This window comes from Daphnia pulicaria, chromosome 1, assembly GCF_021234035.1.
Source record: "Daphnia pulicaria isolate SC F1-1A chromosome 1, SC_F0-13Bv2, whole genome shotgun sequence".
NCBI classification, from domain to species: domain Eukaryota; kingdom Metazoa; phylum Arthropoda; class Branchiopoda; order Diplostraca; family Daphniidae; genus Daphnia; species Daphnia pulicaria.
The window spans coordinates 13,052,548-13,074,316 of record NC_060913.1 but is presented as its reverse complement, the minus strand read 5'-3'; the positions used below and the strand labels follow the sequence as shown (position 1 = coordinate 13,074,316).

General features: G+C 46.2%; 2 protein-coding genes and 1 long non-coding RNA gene across 6 annotated transcripts in view; all 3 read left to right on the top strand.

Annotated features, from left to right (window-relative positions):
• LOC124337859 overlaps positions 1 to 21,769 on the top strand; it is a 639,313-nt gene that overhangs the window by 92,041 nt on the left and 525,503 nt on the right. The window lies entirely within an intron of this gene.
• LOC124333700 (casein kinase I-like) lies at positions 116 to 9,584 on the top strand. 3 transcript variants are annotated; one of them, XM_046788987.1, is made up of 14 exons: positions 116 to 222; positions 1,224 to 1,657; positions 1,718 to 1,894; positions 2,205 to 2,324; positions 2,390 to 2,538; positions 2,614 to 2,728; positions 2,802 to 2,921; positions 3,032 to 3,202; positions 3,320 to 3,468; positions 3,767 to 3,835; positions 4,070 to 4,150; positions 4,764 to 4,829; positions 5,500 to 5,738; positions 6,917 to 9,584. In XM_046788987.1, the coding sequence occupies exons 2-14, from the start codon at positions 1,255 to 1,257 to the stop codon at positions 6,966 to 6,968; spliced, it is 1,911 nt and encodes a 636-aa protein (XP_046644943.1). In that variant the 5' UTR covers positions 116 to 222; positions 1,224 to 1,254; the 3' UTR covers positions 6,969 to 9,584. The 3 variants fall into 3 exon arrangements, with proteins under 3 accessions (XP_046644943.1, XP_046644944.1, XP_046644945.1); XM_046788988.1 differs by lacking the exon at positions 3,767 to 3,835; XM_046788989.1 differs by lacking the exons at positions 3,767 to 3,835; positions 4,764 to 4,829 and having other exon boundaries at positions 5,497 to 5,738.
• Positions 10,078 to 21,769, top strand: part of LOC124330932 (sodium channel protein 60E-like) — a 32,662-nt gene continuing 20,970 nt past the window's right edge. Inside the window, exons 1-2 of one of the 2 annotated variants that reach the window (XM_046788759.1) lie at positions 10,078 to 10,450; positions 18,448 to 20,087. In XM_046788759.1, coding sequence (XP_046644715.1) covers positions 18,717 to 20,087 — 1,371 coding nt within the window. In that variant the 5' untranslated portion in view covers positions 10,078 to 10,450; positions 18,448 to 18,716. The remainder of the gene's footprint in view (positions 10,451 to 18,447; positions 20,088 to 21,769) is intronic. The other variant, XM_046788760.1, reaches the window with a different exon arrangement.

Below are 21,769 nucleotides of genomic sequence, written 5' to 3'. Positions count from 1 at the left end.
TCAAATTAAAAGATTGAAAAAGAAAAACGAAATAAAAAACTACAGTGGTTTTTTTTTTGTATTATTATTTATCTGGCTAACCTGGCTTCCATCGTTATTCGGCGAATTGGCAACGTCTAGGCAGTCAGCCATTTACATTACTTTTGCCGGAGAGCGGAGAGATCAGACCAGAGCACAACTAATAAGAGTTATGACGGATTTCATCTTGACCGTCGACTAAGAGTAGGTTATTTATTTTATTGACAAGATTTCGTTGATAGGAAGTTTAAGTATCGTCGTTCCCAACAGTCGTCGTACCGATCAAAAAACTCGAAATATAGTCGGTGGTTTTCTCCCTACTGGGCTGCTGCTTTATGTGTGTGTGTGTGTGTGTGGGGTATTCGCCTTCGCCCGGGGGTAACGGGGCCGGTTTCAATATGTTGGGAGAGGATAGATGAGTGGTGTCTACTAGGGTTTTTTTTATAACTTGATTTTGGCTTGTCGTTGTGGGTGAGATTTCGTCCGCATGACATTTCTATAGTATGCCCAGTGTCTTTGATGGGAAAAGGCAAGAAAAGAAATAACGACCAAGAACAGTTATTGTTGAGCAGATTAGTCCAATTCGACTGTGATACGAGTTGATCAAAAGGCCGTGTGACGTGTTTCTATTTTCTCTTGGCGTCTAAAAGTAAATCTTTCGATCCATTGACTTGAAAGCCGAATTTAACAAGTGATTCCCCTTCGTTGTTTGGTGATAAAATAGAAAAATCTCTGGAATCGCTGCCAATTAAACCCGTGACGTGAGATGGCTTTACTTATTCTGTCCCACTAATAATAACTCTTGTGTGTTATTGAGTTGATTATCTTTTGGTTTGTCTGCATTTTTCATTTTTATGTACTTAATTAGTGTGCTTTTAGGGAGTCCTGTCATGTGCTCCACCTTTTGGGGTTGAGGCTTTGCTATGGTCCCCCAAGGTTCTGTTGTGCTCCTTCAGTACAACTGCAATGCTGACAAGTTGTGGGGCTTCATAGCTTTTAATCTCCTATTATTTGTAAAATTCCCCTCCTTTGGTCTTCAGTCTTCAATGTGTGTCACAAGACACAACTCTTGTGTCAAAAGCCCAGGAGTGAGTGTTGATTATGTGTCATCAAAAACTATTTTTGACGTTGTGCTACTAAAATGTCATCTTTACCGTTGTGATTCAAGTGATATAATACTGACATTTATCTTTGTATTGTTGCAGGCAATTGAAATTCTCAAATGTTTGGCTCACTATGAGCAAGAGAGATCTGTGGGGCGACAGGCACCCAGATTGCCCAGAAAGGCAGCAATTGCGACCAGACCAGGACTTTACCAACGAAGAGGATAACAATTTTGGATCCCAATCGCAATTACTGGGTTCTGGAGGTGCTGGTGGCAAAGGAGTCAAGAGTGGGGGAGGTTTGGCCTCCACCACGGCAACTTCAGGGGCCCAAGGGCCCATTATTAACCTACGGTTGGAACCTCTTACCTCTGCCAGCCTTAGTCTTGGCAGAGGACTAACTCCTGCTGGTTCAGAACAATATCTTGGTGGTAGTAGTGCTGCTCTTACTGCGACAGCTGCACTCTCTGCTGGAGGACTTGGGAATACACCTGGAGCAATCAGTGCTGCATCTTTAGCTGCCAATACAAGCACCAGTAATATTTATGCAACACATTCCATGTTTGAATATGTCTCATGTAAAATTTCTTTCGCAGCCTTTGCTGGACCCAGCACAATGCAGTCATCCAGCTCAGCAGTAGGTGGGGGTGCTGGGACTCGACAGAGTAGCAGTTCTACGGCATCGACCTCTTCGTCGGGAGTGTTAATGGTGGGACCCAATTTCAGGGTTGGCAAAAAGATTGGTTGCGGTAACTTTGGCGAATTGAGATTAGGTTAGTATGCGTCCTTCATCCAGTTTCCCTTTTGGTTGGTTAGTTGGTCTGCGGTACGCCATCCATTTCTTTAGTTATTAAGTTAAGTTTAAATGATAATTTTTTTAACAATATCCAACCAAGTTTATCATTCCAAACACGTCACGATTTGAAGAAGCTATAGAAAAGAAAAGGGTTTATCCTAAACTTTCCTTGTAGCATTTTTTATCGATTTGATTCCAAGTGCCAAAATAGTTTCCCTTGAGCAATAAAGCATTGGGTTCTTTTTGTCATCGGGAAATTATTTCGATTTATTCTCTTTTTTTAACAGGCAAGAATTTGTACAACAATGAACATGTGGCCATCAAATTGGAGCCCCTTAAATCGAAGGCGCCCCAACTTCACCTGGAGTATCGATTTTACCGGATGATGGGGCGTCGCAGTACCACAAGTAATACAAAAAATTAAGATGGTTGGACTGTTTCTTCTTACCCATTTAATACTTTTATTCTTCAGCTGGTTTACCTGAAGTCTACTATTTTGGACCTTGTGGCAAGTACAGTGCACTGGTCATGGAGCTCATGGGTCCCAGTCTGGAAGATCTTTTCGACTTGTGTGGTCGGAGGTTTTCTTTGAAAAACGTCCTTATGATTGCCTTGCAGTTGGTAAAGCAGCTTAAATTTTTTGTATTCCAATGTAATTCGTTGATCTGAAATTGGGGTCTCGTTTCAAAATTACAGATTGATAGAATAGAGATGGTGCACAGGCACGATCTAATCTACCGTGATGTAAAACCGGAAAACTTCCTTATCGGCCGGAGTCATAATAAAAAGGACAAAGTCATCCACATCATCGGTAAAACTCAACCGCAATAAGTTCATTTTTCCGGTTATTTAACTAACCCACAACTTAATCCGTTTCCACACAGATTTTGGTCTGGCAAAAGAGTATATTGATGCAGTCACCAATAAACACATCCCTTACCGGGAACACAAAAGTCTGACGGGCACAGCTCGGTACATGAGCATCAACACTCATCTTGGCAAAGGTTCGACATTCCTGTTTCTTTTTTGCCTAGGCCAAGTTGTGCCAATAGCATTAATCGTTCGAGACACCAAAGCATGATTGTCTAATCGTTATTTTTTGTGCCAACTATAGAGCAAAGCAGACGAGACGATTTGGAAGCTTTGGGACACATGTTTATGTATTTCTTGCGTGGTAGTTTGCCATGGCAAGGCCTTAAAGCCGACACTCTGAAGGAGCGCTATCAGAAAATCGGCGAAACAAAGAGGGCCACTCCCATTGAGGCTCTGTGTGAAGGCTACCCTGGTAAGTGTTGTCTTGCCCTCTGGCTAACAATCGATGTCCTGAATTATGGAAGACGGAAAAAACCGTCTGAAGAGAATCTAAATCGTTTTCTCATCAATTCTTCTCACACATTCACAGAGGAATTTGCTACCTACTTACGGTATGTCCGGAGGCTAGACTTCTTCGAGCGACCAGATTACAATTACCTTCGTAAACTGTTCCGCGATCTCTTTGACCGGATGGGTTATATCGACGATAACGAGTTTGACTGGACCGGCAAAACCATGGTAATAAATCAATCACTTGAAACAACCATTCCATTGGTTTTATGTTTTGGGCTGTGAGTGGAGAGTATTCTCGTTTAGTTAAGTTACACATGGAGGAAAGATGCGATAGCTTGTTGTGTTCGTGTTGGTTTTCGACTGATTGTGAAAAAGGGAATTTATATTCGAAGCACGATGTCTGGTTCATTTTCCCGTATTTTCTTGTTGTCTCTTCAATCGCCACGTCACGTTCTGTTATTCATGAATGATATTAATGAAAACTTGTCATGCTTCGCCATTCATCTGGGGTGGTATCCAACAGCCAGCCAATCTGACTCAATTGCGAGCCCTTCGTAATGCACCACCGTCTGATGGTACTCACACGGGAAAGGTTTGCTGACGTGCCATTCTTTCGCACTAGTCTGCTCATCATCCTGTAGCTTACTTTCTCTCGTATACTGCTTTTAAAACATCAATTTGCTTTTCAAAAAAGGAAAAAATGTCGTGCTTACCTGCGCCCACGTAGCAGCGCCAGTGTTCAGAATCATCGATTCTGTGTTGTCGACTATTATTATTCATCATACTAATTCCTACGGGTTGTTTTCTCTTTTTTGTGTGTTTGCAGTCAACTCCGGTGGGATCCGTGTCAACTAACCAGGAGGTGATTATATCACCCAACAGGGAACGACATCCAGCCACAAACCGGGTAAGGCGTTGCTGAGTCTCTATTTTTGGGATGGTTTTTGTTTGGTTAACTTGTACTTGAAATGTGTTTGCTACTAATCTAAGGTAGTGGGCTAAGAGCAAATGACAAAGGAATGAACCTAGGCAACCGGTTAATTGTGGGAGCTCACCCGTGCGAGAGAATGAAAGAGCGCAGGGTCGACCGACCACATGAGCCGAGGCAGCAGCAGCGCAGTTGGTTTTAGTCAAGAGGATTCATGCGGAAAATACGACTTACTATTCGAGTTTTAGGGTTGTTTTATTAACGGTCACACATAGTTACACTCATGTTTGCCGTGTGCCTCTTACCAACCAACAACTCCATCTTTTCTCCAACTCCGTTTTCCCACTAGTTTTTTCGTATTTAAAATACATTTTTTTCGGGAGGATTGAGCCAGAGGGGGTGGGGGATCATGTGTAGTACTTTTCTTACTTTCACATTTTTTGACTACCACAACTTCATCGAGTATTCTATCTGTGCCTTGTTGTTTATGTATGGGATTGTCTTGTAGTTTTTAAATATCTTATAGTTTCTCTCTCTCTCTCTCTGACTCTATCTTTTCCCTATTGCGCCTTAACCTAACGCACTTAAACAGGACATTTTCGATGGCGAAGAAGATGAGGAAGAGGATGATGTTGATGATATCTTCCTCGTTGTTCAGGTTAGCTTTTCCTCCTTGAGTGTGGCAGTAGAAGAACAAAAAAAAAAATTCGCCTTTGATTCCGATTTTCAACCCGGTTGCTAGTGGGCTAGTGTTATACAATCTCCAAGCTTCTTGATTCTGACTTGATCAAACTGGTCCTGAATCCCCTCTGTCCCTTGACCAACAGAAGTCCTACCGGTGATTTTCTCTAAACCTTGCTCTACTTGGTGTATCAGACCGATAGCCATTTCTAAGGTGTCGTTGTCCCCAAAAGCTTCGTGCATACTCAAACCCTATTAACCTGAAAGACATACGAAGAAGAAGGAATCGACAAAAACGTGGAACAACAGTGATTTGTATTGGGATTCGCATCCCTTCCTGTTCCCTCCCTTTCCTTTCTCGTTGGATTATTCGCTTGTGTAATTTTTTGCAATCGCAGCGACAACTACTTTCTCCTCTCTGCTCCGTTTAGATATCGTGTTATAGGTTTATTTGGCTTGTTTGTTCATTGCACTCGCAGACACACACAATTGAATTACGGTTTGGCGTAATTGCGACCTTAGACTATTTATTATCCCCTTCTGTTTCGTGCTTCCTTACTAGCATTTTGTTTTATCTCGTTCTTTTCTTAATTCCTCTTTTTGTTTGTTTGTTTTGCTTTGGATTTTGTTTGGTTTCTTTTCAGCAGCCGACTGGTGCAGCTAAAACGGGTTGGGCTGAAGGGGTGAAGGCGTCAGCGGCTTCGGCAGGTACTTCCGGTGGACCTGGAGGAAACCTACTAGGAGGGACGTTGACTCCAGCCGATCGGCACGGATCCGTCCAGGTGGTCTCATCTACCAACGGAGATTTGGGCGGCGATGATCCAGCCGGCCACTCACACACCCCCATCACGGCGCAACCTGAAATCGAAATGGCTGAAGAGACCAAGTATGAACTGATGCAAATATTGTTTCCTTTTTTCTTTTATTTTTATCCTTTTTCCTATTTATGTATTTTTATCTCTTGATCTTTTCAATTGGGTTTGGGTTGGGAGTTGGTGGTAGTCTCGTGGGGCGTCCGTGAGGCAAACAAACTCTGTGGGCTCTGGTCTTATTTTCCAAAGAGATTGTCAGATTGTAAGGGGGGGGGGGGGGCTGGAAGAAGAATAAAGAGGGGGGGGGGGCAGATGAGGATACATGTATGCTGTTGGTTGTCACTGTTGGCTTCTTCCTTTGTCTGTTAGTGTCTTTCTTGTCTGACGAATCCCGTCAGAAAAGAACGTCAAGAAGAAGACGAAACTTGTGACGTCTGAATGCCAACAAGATGAAGGGGCTTCCTCGGGAGAAAAGACGAGGTCCGTGTCTAAGGACTTGTCCTTGGTGTGACACTTGCGCTCGTCTGCGTGCCGGTTGCTAGATGCAACACTTTTTGACTTTTTTTGATGGACCCAACTGACAAGAGATCATGGAATACTGGGAACATTACTTGTTTCTTTCTTTCAACTCAATTGAGTGGGGGGGGGGGTTTATTTTCCTATATTCTTCAAACCTTTTGATTTGTTGCTGGGCAAGGAACACGGGGAGAAGCGAATCAAGAGAAAGACGAGGAATAGAAAAGAAAAAATAAACGATGGAACGAAATGGTAAACAGGTCGGATGTGATGCACACGATAACAATGCGCTGGTTGTCCGGGGCTCTGGAAGTAATCGACTCGTTTCGATGGAGAGAGAGAGAAGGTTTCTTTCTACTCTTTTCTTTTTTCTTCTTCATTCCTTCCTTTCCTCCTGGTTGGAGCTGGGTTTGGCCTGGATCAAACAAGAACGAAAGCGATGGAAGATCTTTTGCAACTGGGTGCACCACCACCACCACCAGTGTAACACGTCAATTAGAGAAGACGCTAAATGAGAACAAATGGGACCAGACTCGTGGGGATGAAGGATTTTCTTCTTTTGTTTCTTTTCGTTCAGTTCCTTCTTTTTATGGGGAGGCTGGAATTGAGCCTTTGTGTGTGTTTGGGATGAGGTGGGGGACCTGGTTTCGTTTGATGTTGTGCATCTTTTCGTTGCTGCTGCATCTGATCCTCTCCATCTGCTAATCGACCATTTGTCTTGCCTTTTGAATTGCAGATGTTGCTGTTTCTTCAAGCGAAAGAAGAAGAAATCATCTCGACCCAAGTAGATGGGGGCAAAAAGAGGAAACGAAATCGATCCCTCTTCCGTGCTTAACACTTATGTTTTCCCCCCCTACCACGACCACCACACGACTACAACCACTTTTCCCTCATGAAATGTGACACACATTCTCTCTCTCTCTCTCTCTCTCGCGACGTTCTCCTGTCCAACAGCGAAAATTGCCCACAGGGAGAAGATGAAGTAGAAGCAGCAGCAGCAGCAGCACGTAACGTGAGGAAGCAGTGAGAAGCTCTCGGCTGTACATAAACCTAACGCAAAAAGCTTAAAGTGTTTTGATCCTTGAATTGAAGGGATGGAAGAGAAGGAAAAGGAGGACGTCTTCCGATTTGCCTCACTGCGGACCTTGCTGTGCACCTCACCTCTTAACCATTCTCTTTATCTCTCTCTCTCTTTGCAACACCAACAACATCCATCGAATGAAAATGATTTTTTAGTCTGCACTCGGCGCCGTGTGCTTTGGCCCCTAAACCGTGACCGGGATGGTGTGTGCATGCGACCATTTTCTGTTCTCGTGAGGTCAAACAAAATAATGGAAACGCCGCAAAAGGAGAAGGAAGATGAAAGAATGATGATGATTTTTCTGTTTTCTCAAGTGCTCGCATTTCGTCCGGCCCTCATATATCTGTGTGTGTGTGTGTGTTTCTTCTTTCGTTGCTGCGGATCGGCTTTTTTTCTTTCTTCCTCCGCTTCCTTCTTCATTTGGGACCAAATTCAGGCGGCCCCCTGTCGATTCACACCCACATCATCATCCATTTAAAATTCGGCTCCGCCCTTCTCCCAAAAGGAAAACTCCTGAACGAGAGAGAGAGAGAGAGAGAAAAAGAGAAACATCAAGAAACTTGTGTGTTTCGTGTTTCGCGTGTGGGGCATTCAAATTCTCCCAAAAAGTATTCCTTCTTCTCTCTCTCTCTTTTTCTCCGCATCTCTTCAATTTGTTATGACAAGTTGTTGTTGTTGCACGGAGCCTCGCGTGTGATAAAAAGAAAAAGACTTGAAAGGATGAAGAAGAAAAAGGGAAAAATGTGTGCGGCCCTTAACCCTCCTCCACTCTCCCTCCTCTTCACATGTTGTTAGCAGCCAACACATAAACGAAGAAATGGATAAAATTTAAAAACGAAACGAAACTGATGATGATGGAGGAAATGTGCGTGTCTGGTGGTGGCCGTGTGTAAGTGTGACTCTCCGTCGTCTTTTTTTGGCCTGGACAAAAAGAAAAAAGGAAAACAAGATGTTGTGTGGTTAGGTGCAAAACTTGTGTCAATCATCTCATCATCTCCGACCGCCATTCCGTCCGCCTAAATAATCACCCATTTTCTTTTTCCTCCATTTACCCCCTCCATCCCTCATCGCCCTGTTTGTGTGTGTGTGTTGTGTGTTTGTTTGTACTTATCCTGACGGCACTGGCTCCCGCTCAACATCGATGTGCTGCAATTATAGCCACCTCCTCGCCAGGAATATCCATCTCGCCGGATTTTTAAAATAACAGAAAAGCCTGGCCTTTAGAAGGAACCAGTCGAGAGGATCAAATTCTAAGGGAGAAACAGAGAGAGAGAGAGGGAAGAGGAGGTTTTGATGTCGTCACCTGTAAGTGGATGAATTGAAGAAAGGCTAAGAAGAAAAGAAACGAAACAATTTGATGATGTAAACTATATCAAGTGTCTGTGTGTTTTTCTTTGCTACAAGCCTCTGCAATCGTGAGCGTGTGTGTGTGTGTGTGCGCGCTGGTGTGTATGATGTAATAACTGTGTTTCGATGACGGTTATAGAGTGTCGTCGATACACTCCCCCCCCCCCCCCCCTCTTTTTTTTCCAGCCGAATATCGGCCCCGTCTTGGCTACTTCACTCTTTTGACGACGACACGCAAATTTCATTTACCAGATTCCGCTGCAACACTTTCTTTTTTCTCCTCCACCACATACACACACACACACATAGGATCTACACACACATGTATTACTACTATTACTACTGCTGCTGCTTTTGTGCGTTAGTCTCTCCGATCGAAGGTTTTGTTTGTTTGCTTAACTGAATTTTTTTTGTGGCAATTCAATTCCCCCCCTATTTGAAAATTTGTTTGATTTTTCCTAATTTTGGGCTTTCGAGTAAGAATGATTTTCTTTGATAGATGAAAAGGGGAAACACACACACACAGACGAGTTTGCTGAGGGACGGGGGTAGGATTAATTGATTTTCTTTTAGTTTTCTCCTCTTGTTTCGATTTTCATTGAAATTCCACAAATGTGACAGAACCGGATGTTGTTGATTTCGGGGAGGGGTGATTTTTTTTGTTCCTGGCTCACGCTGGAATAGAAAGGAAAAGACGAAACTAAAAGCATGGATCACGTGTTTGTTCTCTACCACCTACCCTCCTCTTGTGTCTCGTTCCTCCACCCCTTTGATTATGTATGGAATTGATGTAACAGTCATCATCATCATAAACAGGGGGAAAAGAAGATGAAATTGTGTGTGAAAATGTGCGAGTCGTTCGTCTCTTGTTTCGATTTTTTTATTGATTAATTAAATATTATTACCTCTGTCTGTCTGTCCGCCATCGAACCGACATGTTATCATCATCGATGGATTCGATTCGAGAAAAACAAAACTTAACACGAAAAACCAAAAAAAAAAGTAAATGAGTTCTCGCATATCTTCCTTTTTGGCAATTTCTCATCAATTCTCATTATATAATTCACACCCCTTTTTATTTTTTTGTTCTTAAGAAAAAACAATTTCTTTAGGTCGCTCATTTCTTCTTTCTTCAGCGCAGTTTGTCAAATGTCTTTCGTGAAAAAAAAAATATTGTTTTTCTTTTCTTGTCTTTTTTTTCCATCACCATTTTTTTAAATTGAAATAATCGCCTCATCCCGCCCTTGTCTCCCTCCCCCCCCCCCCCATCATTCTCACCACCACCACCAACCACTTTGCTCTTGTATAACGTGTTTACTTTTTTCGGTTTGTATTTTTTACAATGACTCGCCAACAACTCAGTAAATACACCCCCAACCCCATAATTAATAATAATACAAATCGGATAATAAAAGATCAGAATAATATAATTTATTATCTCTGTTGAAGTGAAACAAAAAGAATTGCGGGGGAAGAATTCTGAATTTATGACATTTAACTTTTGTGGCATCGTCGCCAGTTGGCAGCCATTAGTGGCGGGAGAGACCTATTGTTCTCTGTTGGGGGAAAACATTAATTCTTTTCCCTGCAGTGTGTGTGTGTGGGCCTTCTGCAATTATTGTGCCCGTGACCAAAGCGCGAATTTGTCAGTGACTAATTGGATGTCGCGTCTGCGGGAGCGGGACGCTGTGAGAGAGCAGCTGCAAATGAAACAACAGCCATGGCCCACCAGCAGTTCCTCGTCTGTTCGAAGTGTTCGTTGGAAATGGATGGAAATGGTTGGAGGCTGCAGCGACTGGAAGGTGAAACAAGAAAACGAGTCAGCAGCCATCGTTCATCAAGGTTAGTGTAAACTTGATTGTATTCCATAAACCCCCACCCGACCAGCACATGTGCAAGAAGAAGGTAGCGACCAGTCGGCCATGTTGTGTGTGTGTGTGCAAAGACCTTAAAGACTTTGGATGAATGTTACGTTAATGAAACACGAGAAAGAAAGAAGAAACCTCGTGCAGCTATTTAATATTCATTTCCCGAACGGTGCAGGGCAGGGCCTGCCACGTTGGATGATGAATGGAGTTTCTGACTTATTTTTTCTTTTTCAATTTGGGAAGAAGCTTATACAAGTATAGAACTCGGCTTTTTCATTACGTACCATTACCGGCATTACGTAGTCTACACGTTCCCAATAGCCCTTGTGTTATTCATGGAGATTGTATGTGATTTTGACTGAAGGATGCACTCGCAATTATTCGGCTTTTTTCGTGTTTCATCGTGGCTTGACTTTCAGTGGCTTGTTATTTCATTTCGTTTTTATTGTGCTTAGCTGTGTGCAGGGCCTCACGTGCTGGACCACGTGGCACTAAACTTTTTTCGGGGGTTGTCTCAGATATTGACGACTTTTTATTGTTCTTATACCCACTACTAGCGAATCGCCCAGTCATTTGTTTTATCGTTCAGAGTTCACCTACACATCGGTTGTAGCCGTTTCATCTTTTTGCCCCATTTCTCCTGGGAGAAATGTGGCCAACTCCAAGTGTTGGGGGTACGTGAAACTTGGTCTGCCACTCCACTTGTGGTAGCGGTCGGATATAATACGGCACAGTGTAGAATTACATGGGATAGCTGGAGAGTTTATATCCGCAGGAGGCGGCAGCTCGCCGTTTGCCCACTTTTCAATGTTTGCGTTCGTTGCAGCGTGATAGACGGCCGACCAGGCGCTCCTTATCATCTCCTATAAGGCTACAATTCATTAAACTAAAGAACATCTTCATTTTTATGCTTACTTTTTTTTCCCCTTCCACATTTCTGCTGGGCTCGTATTACATGAATAGTTATGATGACTGGCCAGTTTTTCTATCCGACTGGACAAGAAAAAATGGCCGGTCAATAACGCAATGGCCGAACGTCTGCGTGTGTAGGAGGTGACCGACATTTTCTGTTTTATTATTTATTTTGGGGGTTTTCTTCCATCGACTCATCCGCTGCGATCAGGAAATTGAATTTGAAATGTCTGGAAATTATTTCTAATGTCGTGAGGAAGTTGTTGTTGATGATGAAACAATGGGAACAACACGGGTCAGGATCGATGGAAGGAAACGACAACATTGCGGAGGTTTGGGGCGGGCGTTGTATATATGGTGTGCCGGGAAATAAACGAGACGGGACGCAGTGGTTTACGCCATCACACACGACGGGTGCGGCAGCAGTGGTCGATAAAACGGGAAGCTAACGAGGTTTTGTGTTTCGTTTTCCGACAATGCGATACACTTGCAACCGACCGACCGACTCTCTTAATCGGCCTCGTTTCTTTTCACGGCGACTCCCCTTTCGCCCGGCTTCTGTTTGCCCAACCGTCGACGGCAACTAGCAACTCTGCTGCTGCTGCTGCTGCTGCTGCTGCTGCCGAGAGGTCGGCGTTTGTTTGATTTCATCGGATTCACGGGGCCGTCCAACCCGAATGGAATTTCAACTGATACATCCCCAACGTCGAAATCTCAATCTACAAGCAGCGCACACGTCAACCGCTGGACCGTGACGACAAGTGGAAACTCGCCGCAATTCAAAGTTCAAAGTCGCTCGACAGTTAAGACGCTCAAGTCATCATGCACCGAGTGGTGTGTGCATACTTATCATCCGCGCACACGGCCCGCGGGATATTCACAGGGACGGCGAATCGATTGTAACGAGCTGCTGCTGCTCGCCCAAATTCAAATTTATGTTTGGCGGGGTTTCATTCCGGGTTCAAACTTATGGGACTGTGGCATTTTCAGGTCAGTCGCCCAAATGAAACGGTGAAATATTCACCGAAAATCGGCGAGCTCCTGGCTGTCGCTGTCGATTGATTTCTGATTTGTTAAAGAGAACCTTGGGAGAGTTGGTGGCATTGGTATCATGGACAGGAGACACACATGCTGGCTGGGCTCTTAATATTTGAGAGCATCTATGAGTGGTGCTCGATAAAGTAGCTAGTCACAGCTACTCATATGGTTGGGAATCGCGACTGATGCGCATGACCTGATCGATTCGACACGGAATTTCGGGATTGCAAAAGGAACGAAATGGAAAATGACGTTTGGGGGGTAGAGACGGGTCGCCTTGGCGTTGATTTGTCCCGTTGTTTCTTTATTCCCCGTACTTGAGTCACGTCGTTCATTATTTTCTGATTATTATTAATCAAATGCACAAGGAATTCCATCTGTTTGCTTTTAATAATCTCATCACGCCACGTCTGGACGAATCAACTTTTTCTCTTGTTTGTTTTTATTTTTTGTTTCGTCCAGTTGTTGTTGTGATATCTTTGATGATGCGATGCGTCACGTCGGCAATGGACCCAGCAGCTGCCCACTCGAGTTCGGGTTGCTGCTCGTTCCTTTTTCTTTTCGTTTTGTTGAACTCGTGGCGTAATTATAATCTATCCTTTTGCTTTCTGCTACTTGTCTGTGGCTCCTGGTCGTCGGTGCGTGTTTTTTTTTTTGTGTCGCATTCTGTACACTCGCCCGGCTCCTGCCCGCCCGCTCAGGGGGGGAGAGCCGGATCCTTCCGTGTGTGCTGAGCAGCGATGGACTAGGAGGAGCAAGTAGGAGCCATACAAAGAGACAGTTGGCAAGGTATGGAATGGAACCTACTACTATATCTGCTGTGCGCTTCTTGGTTTTCTTGATATGCAGCGGCCAGCACAGTCTGCCCAGGAGCACCCCAGGTTCCTATCCTGTGGGGAGGGTATAATGCACAACTCTAGCGCATCAACTGGGCGCGACCTGGACTGCTGCTGCTGTCTTCGTGTTTACTGGCCGTCCACTCGATCCCTACAGAGCCAACGACAACCAACGACAGGAGCCAAGCGATCCATACTATAATATCAACGTATACTAGCAGATAGGACAGGTTACAGCCCGAGTGCTCTCTAGTTGACCCAGTCAACTTGATTGGACTTTGGCCGGTTGTTTGGTTGGCCATCAGTTGAACAGCGGCCGGTCCCTCGACCGCTAACTCGGTACTTTATTTCATCCCTGGGCGGCAAGAAGAAAATTGTGACCGGCCCAGTGATACATTTGCGCCAGTCGACTAACGTTAGGGCGGATGGGATTTGGGGCGAGATGAATGGCCGCACAACATCAACGACAGCAGTGGAGATACACGCAGAAAGAAAAGCTAGGAATTTTTTCCTTTTTTTCGTGACCCTCTTGAAAATTGTTTTATTTTTTTTATTTTTTTGCCAACCGACGGGCAAAGTTTCTTCTAGTCTGCCATCGATCGGCCAGCTCTATACATATTCCCCTCTGCCTGTATAAACTATGCTACTGCTACTGTCGGCTATTTCTTTTGCCTTTTGCGCTCTCCTTTTTTGTCGGTGGGTGGGAATAAGTAAAAGGGGTGAGCTTGTTTTTCGTGAATATTTAGATATACAACATATCATATTTGAATATTTGAATAATGCTGAGGTCGCTCTTCTTCTTCTTCTTCTTTTGTCGTCTCTCTCTCTCTTGGCAGTCCATGGAAATGACGGATGGTGATGCTGCGCCAGTCTATCGCATTTCCCTTCTTCTTCTTGTCGCAGCGATTCCGGCCTGGATTGACAACGTCTTTTGCGTCTCTCTTTCTCTCTTTTTTTTGTCCTGTTGTTATTGTTGTTTATTCCGAGTGACGGGCGAATTATGTTGATGGGCCCTCTGTGCGACTCTGTGTGGATTATTTGCATAGACTGTTTGTGTGTGTGTTTGTCTTTATTTGCCCACCGTCTCTCTTCGCTCTTTATTCTATATGAGCCGAGTCGTGTGCATTATTGACGTTTGACTGCGTGTAGAGACGTCGTGTATGTATAGCGTTGCCTACGGCGGTGCAGGAGCAGCAGGAGCAGGAGCAATAGGCTACTTTGTGTAATAGTAAGCCTGATGGCGGTGTCTCAGGATAAAGGTTCATATAGACGAGGATAGGAGCCGGTTAAAGGCCTCTGTCTGCATCCCTCGTAGAGAGCAGTTGTACACACGTTAGATATATCTAATCAAGTGCCTTGGCAATGATGGGGTTGGGCCAGACATTTGGTCGGTGCGAGATACACGCCCGGCTTAGAATACGCGCACAGCCAAACGGCAGCAGCAGCAGCAGCGTCTTAATCCTCATCGCCGTTAACTCTCCCGCCTTGCCTCCGTTGCGGGTCGGCTCCTATTGCAGCTCCTGCACACACACACACACACACACAAATCCAAGACGATCCTCTTGACTGCTTTGCTGTCCGACTGTCTGTGATGATGATGCTGGGCTGCCTTTTTTTGTTTTTTTCATTCTTTATTTCGCCGTTGGGCCACCAGCGCCTAAAAGCAAAAGAGTCATCAGAGTGAAAAGCCGCATTTAAAGGATCTTCTTTACAGTGGCAACTGCACAAGAAGTGGATGGCGCATTTATATTCAGAGAAATCCCTTAGCCATTTCTTTTTTTTTTTTTTCTTTCAGCTGGGCCACTCTATTCTGCACCATCCAGCAGCTCCTAATAGCCTGTGTGTATGAGCCTCCTTCTTACATAACCCTTTTGGCTGCTGGTGCCTACTACTCGACTGTCGGGCCGCCTTTTTTCTATATCTGGCGAGCTGCAGCGGCAATCTTGAGTAGCCCATCCTTCCATTTTCTCTCTCTTTTTTTTGACACGAAATCCATGCAATTATTCGCCGGCGCTAGGAGCCAAACTTCTTTTTCCCCCCCGCGAATTTCAAAAGGTTAGTTTTCGAGATGACTTGACTTGATCGACTAGGATCGATGGCCCTTTTGCTCTTGCGTGCCGAGATCGATGGAATTTAAAAAATAAAAATGAAAGAGAAGAAGAGAGGATCCAAGGGGATAAAGGTGTTTGATCTCTAATCGATCACTTGAGAACGATCCCCCTCCACTCTTCCAGTGGATGTGTGTACATAAATATGAGGGGAGAGAGAGAGAGATAAATAGGTGGGTTAGCTTGCAAGTTTATAGATGCCCTTCCAACAAGTGAATAAAACTTGGGTGAAGAGCTGCAAAAGGCCAACTTGGCATTATAAATGCACATGATGCTCTCAACTTGGAAGTTGCAGGCCGCCGCCGCTGCCATACATCAACTTTGAATTTTGACTCTTTGACGATAGGTCGTCCTTTTTATTTTTAAATTCCTTCCGCGAATTTTTGAATGTCCTCAAGCGGCTGCTTCTCTTCTTTTCATTTCATTTACTCTCTCGATTTTGAATTCATGAGCTCAAATTGTTATTGCTTTAACCTTGGCGCCAAGTTTCGCCAGCGCCATATAAATGTATATAGGGTGTTAATCAAAGTGTTTTTATTGATCGTGTGACCCTGGAGAGGTAAAAGGCACAAGGTAGATATATATCTACCGGCCCCAAAGTTTGTGACATTATTCACGTCTAGTCTCTAAAGAAGTTGGTCTTGACCAGACCAGCAGCAGCAGCAGAAGCGTACACAAGTTTTATCGCAACTATCTATCTACTATCTACACAGCAGCCATGTGTGTGTGTGTATGTGAATGACCGAGACGTTTCTTCCATCCTTCCTGTGGGCGTTGGGTATGGGAAGAAGATGCACGTCGGAATAACTCCTCACCCACACCCGGTCCGTGGCAAAGGTGAGAGTCGAAACGAGTGTGGAATTGCAGTCATATTGTGTGTTGGCTGCTTTGCTGCCATCCTTGTCAGACTGCTGCTGCTGCTGCTGCTGCTGGTAGAATAATTATAATAATGGAGCACATCGTCAAGTCGGAGGAGATTGTCTTGCCAATAAACGAAACTCTTTCGAGTGTCTCCCGAGTCTGGATGAAAAGGTTCATCCGCTCGACGAGCTCATTCATGCGCGAGAGAATAGAGCCAAAGATGTTGCCTTTTTTTTTTCGTTTTCTTCTTCTTCTTCTCCCTTCTGGTTCGCAAGTTTTAATGGGTTGCCGATCTTCTCCAAGCAAAAAGAAAAAGGGATAACTATTAAGTAATAATAAAGGAAAGAAACTGACTGGCTCCAGAGTGTGTGTAAGCCTCAATTTTTTCCGAGTCAGCAGCAGCAGCAGCAGCGGCCAGGGGTGGGGGGGGGGGGATTTGATTACATATTTATATTGCTCTCCCATTCTCTCTCTCTTTCTTTCCTTTTTCTTCTTTTTGATTGTCTGTCGGATTGATTCTCGAACGTGGATCCGGCTGCCGCACCCTTGCCATCGTACATAAGCCGTGCATCTCTTTCTATAAATATATCAACTGCGGATGCTTCTGCTGCTGGGCTGATCCTCAGATTTGATGAGACTTTGACGACTTATATAGCCACACACACACACACACACACTTTAGCTTATCATATTGGTCGGCTGATTTCTGGCCTTAGATTGACCCACCAGAGTTTCTCTTTTCAATTCTTGAACCATGTCCAGCCCGCCAATGAATTCCATTCAATAATTTCACGCACAAATAAATCCAAATTAGAAAAACGAAACGGAAAAAAAAAGTGACCCCGAAAATTGGTCAAATGAAAGTAACGTGCGCGCGCGCACCCTCCTCCGCAGTAACACACAACTCTTGTGTGTGTATATAGTTCAACAGTGTTTTGTGTGTTGCTTGGGCCTCTCTCGAGTTTCTCTACACACACACACACACGTACAAGAGAGAGTAGTAGTGAACGTACCACCCGTTTTTTTCTTCCAGCCCACCTCTTTTTTTCTCTTTCACTCTTTCGTTCGTGCTGGAGCTGGAGCTGCTGCTGCTGCGCTGCCAGGGGCCCTCCCTTTTCCCTCGCGCCACCCGCCGGTTCTTGTCGTTCCCATTGAGTTGCTCTGCCGCATAGTCCGCAGTGCCTGGCTCGACATCACAACGGGAGTAACGTCGTTTTTGGGTTTCGTCGTCTGTTGATGACGACGACGACGACGACGACGGTGGCGGTCAATTTATTTATCACATCGCCCGTCACACAGCGCCCAACCGGCAACCGCTTCCACCCCCGCGAAAATAATTCCGTCGTCCTTCGGCGACGGATCCATTTTTTGTTGTTTTTTTTCAAAACATTTTTCGGTTATTTCATTTTCTCGTCTGTCGACATGACACGACCCAAAGTTTAGCTGAGAGAAAAAAAGAGCAGGACATGATGTCGACCGAGTTTTCAAACGGCTCCCATCAACAGCCACGGAAGTCGACGTCGCCGCCGCCGCCTTGTTGTTTAATCGATGCGCCAAAGTGTCCCCTCCTCGTCGTCGTTTCATTTTGAAAAAAAAAGCCAAAAAAGAGAAAAAAGGGCAAAGAAGAAAAAGTTGCGTCAAAGTGTGGCCGGCGAAACGACGACGACGACGACGACCATTGGACCAAGTTTTCTCTTCTCCTTCCTCCCGTTTCCTTTTGCCGGTCTCTTCCGCTGCTGCCCCTGCGGTCTCCTCCGCTGGATGTGGAAAAAATATCTGAAGGGAAAAGGGATGTCCGATCCACTTTGCTGGGACCCTGTGATGTGTTGCGGAATTTTGTGTGTCCCGCAGTCGTCGTGTCGTCTGTTCTTCCGCTCTTGCATCCGCAATCGAGAAAAAGGATCGCCGAAAGTGAGGGCCGATCTCGTTGCTGGATGAGAAACAGCCGCCACAGACGACCATGGACCCCCTTGATTGTTTTACTGACGTTTCGTTTTGGCCAGCGGAAGGCGACGGACACGCATCACAACCAGTTGAATTGGCTCTGGCCGAAAATGTTTGAGAAGTTGTCGCCCTCCGCCCGCAACTCGAACGGATAACCGGCGCTAAAGTGTTGGGCGTGTGTGTGTGTGTGTGGGGTGTGGGGTGTTGACGGTGAATGAAATTTTCGATTGTTGCCCAGCAGCGTGACGCTCTATTCTTGTATTTCGTGACAGGGATGACACAAACCACTCGAGTCTGCAGCAGCGGCCCCAGGCTCTTCCGGAAAGGCGGTGGATGACGGGCGGAGTGGGAGCATCACGCTGTAGAGAGAGTCGTGTGTGTGTCATGGAGCGGTGGATTGGCCGTCTAGTGCACCCCAAAGAACTGGAATGAATCATCCGAGCGGCGATAAATTATTTGTTGAAACGCGTGACGCGTCTTGTTTGTGACTCCCTGGACATCTGGTCGGCCCTGGCCAAAAGAAGAAGAAGAAGAAGAAGAAATGGAAGTGGCTAAAGGCAAGAAACCCAAATGCTGTCCGGAAGAGGAGGAAGAAGAGCGACTGTGTCGATCCAGGAGACGACAGGAGAAGGCGGAAGCGGAAGAGGAGGAAGACGATCCATCGATTGTTGTCATTTTGAACAACCCGTTCTGGGCGCGGTCACCCGAGGAACAGAAGCCGCACTTGACGGTCAAGACGAGATCGCCACCGGCTCCTTCGCCTTTTGTCAAACCGCGTCGTCGTCCTCCGCCTCCGCCTCCGCTCCACGCCACCAATCCATCGCAAACGATGGCCGAGCAGTTGCCGCCCGACTGGGCAGATTTATTGGCCATTACCATGAGGTCGCCCTTGTCTCCGACCGCATCTCCTCCGCAGCACATGTCATCTCTGCCGCCGGAAGGAACGACGACGACGAGCGAATCGGAGGCGACCACGACGACGACCAACAGGAAAACGGCCAAGACGAGCCGTCAGAGTAGCGGGGCCAGTTCCCGCCGAGGTCCGCTGGTCAAACAGAAGAAACATCACTGCCAATCGGTCGAGGATCTTTTGTCGTCGTCGTCCATCGCCGGATCGCCACACCATCCGGCGGCTTCCGACGGCGGCAAGGGCGCCCTGCCGTGCAGCTGCACGTGCCCGGCATCTTTTTCATCGCAGCAGCCGCTGTCGTCGTCGTCGTCCACTTCGTCTCTGACGGTGCCCCCCGTCGTTGCTGCTGCTCCCGCACCAACAGCAGCAGCAGTTCCTCTTCGCGTTGCTGGACGACGAACTTGCAGTTTCGAGGAGCCCAACGGCGGTCCCGCAAGTGGTCCCGCAAGTGGTCCCAGTGGCCACCACCATTTGAAGCCGGCCTCGTGCGGATTGCGTACGAGGTCGCCTTCACCTTCGGCCGGCCGGGGCATCTGTGGTGGAGCGACTGGTGGATCAGGTGCAGCGGCTAGTGCGGCCAGTGCAAATGCAGGTGCTCAAAGTGTCGAACCGCAGCCGGGCAGCCGACCCAACCAACGAGTCGTCGTGTCCGTCGTTGGCGGCGGCGGAAGTGGTGGCAGTGGTGGTGGCAGTGTGAGTGTACCAACGACAACAACAACAACAACAGCTTCAACAGTAGTCGGAGCAGCAGGCGGATTGCGACAGTCTCGCCAGCAGAGCGTGGAATCGCGTGGCAGCAGTTTGATACCGACGGCGGCGGCGGCTGCCCAGCAGCACCACGTCCATCGTCAGGTCGCCGGAGAGCGAGGGGGCAGCAGCAACGGGAATAGCAAGACGGGACCGATCGAAGACGGAGCCCCGCTGCCGGCCGCCTTCGAGCCCGTCCCGCTCAACTTGTACGGCAAACCTCTGCAGGAAATCGATCCCACCGTCCGAGACAAGGTACCACCAACCCCCTAGCTCTCGAACCCCCCTAGACGATCGACTAGGGTGCTAGCCCAGCCGAGCTCCTCTCCTGCTCGAGTTGGGACCTCACCGCAGATATGTGCACCGCATCTTTTGTGTGCAATGTCGGGTCGAGTGATGAATCAAAATAGATGGCTGATGCCGCCATCATATTTTTCGCTCCGTTTCTTCTTTTTCTTTTGCTAGCGCCCGTCCACGTAGGGCATCGACAAAGTTGTACATTTCTTCCCTTTTTTTTCCCGGCTAACGTGTCGTAATGAATGAATGAATCAACGTCAGTCCCTACCTCGTCGGACGTCCATTTCTTATCAATTGCGTGTTTGTAAGTGCGTGAGTTTGTGTTGGGGCGGCCGGCCCTTGTGGAGAAAAGAAAAGCAACTGCTGATCAATCCGCGTGTGGTGCTGTATATTTATAGACGGGAATTGGGGCCAGCCAGTCTATTTTGTGTGTCGGGTGGGACGCTCTTTTTTCCCCCCTTTCTCTCTTCTTTTTTTCTTCCGCCAACCCCATCCGCTACATATAAAAGGTCAATCGCGGATCGATTGAGACGGACAGACGTCGGTCGCTCACTCACTCAGCCGTGGCTCGGCCGCTTTTCTTTCGGCCTTTCCCACCCATCTGCCAATTGTCCGTAGATTTAACGACTCGACTTGAAGGCAATTTTCCTCTTTTCTTTCCCCTTCCAAAATGATTCGCCAATTTAAAAGGCTGGGCGGTTTTCATCCGCCCAGGCTCTCAACTTTGGCGACGACATACAAGAATTGTTGGGGGTTTGCCTAAGCGTCTGCTACAAATTTAAAAAGTGGTTCCACGGACTTATATATTTTTTTAAAGCGGCCTGAAGGGTTCGTATGTGTTAGTATGTCTTGTTGTAAGAGAGAAAAAAGAACCTGTCACCACCACCCAGAAATCAAAGCCATCCTCAACAGTACTTGTGCGCCCAAAGTTGCTGGGCGCAGGCCGTCCGCTCTTGCCTTTAGTAGATCCACTTAGACATGCACTGGCTCAAACTCGGTTGTTGCGAGGTCCATCGATTTTGGCACTTTTTTTTTTCTTTTCTTTATGGTGATGTGTACCGTCGTCTGTATTTTATTTTAACCCCTATATATTGCCCGCTTTGCTTTCCATAATGTGTTGCGCCGTCAGTAAGCGGGAGTGCTGGACGACCCCGTTTTTATTGCCATCAGATCCGACTGAAGCCACTGAGGGACTTTGGCGAGTGCAGGACTTTTTTTTTGTGTGTGTCATAGTCGTCAGAAGAGAGACGACAGGATAACTTTCCATTTGATTGAATAAGATGGAAGAGATAGTGGACAGTGCCGAGATGACGGATGACATTTCTCCCCCTCTGTTCGCCGAATTTTTCCGGGCCTTGCAGATAATTATAGGCAGATGATGATAGAAGCTTGGGGGAATATCGATCCGCTATTACCAGCACTGGCTGTGCAAAAATGCGGATCCAGATATCTCTTGCTCGGGCTATTGTGGCAGCAGATACTTGCCTGTGATGTGTTATTGTAATCTTCTATGACGTACGGATCCGTAGGCTATACGCACAGTTGTATGAAGGGCTTATTATTATTATTATTACTTACTATTACTATTATTAGGATGCCACTACTGTACTGTACTCTCTACTGCTGTTATATATCCCCCC

Excerpts from the sequence above, each read along its gene's own strand:
- LOC124333700 (XM_046788987.1), top strand. The coding sequence starts at position 1,255 with ATGAGCAAGAGAGATCTGTGGGGCGACAGGCACCCAGATTGCCCAGAA. Across the intron at positions 2,729-2,801 it reads CAAAGTCATCCACATCATCG|ATTTTGGTCTGGCAAAAGAG; the intron begins GTAAAACTCAAC and ends GTTTCCACACAG. Across the intron at positions 3,203-3,319 it reads TCTGTGTGAAGGCTACCCTG|AGGAATTTGCTACCTACTTA; the intron begins GTAAGTGTTGTC and ends ACACATTCACAG.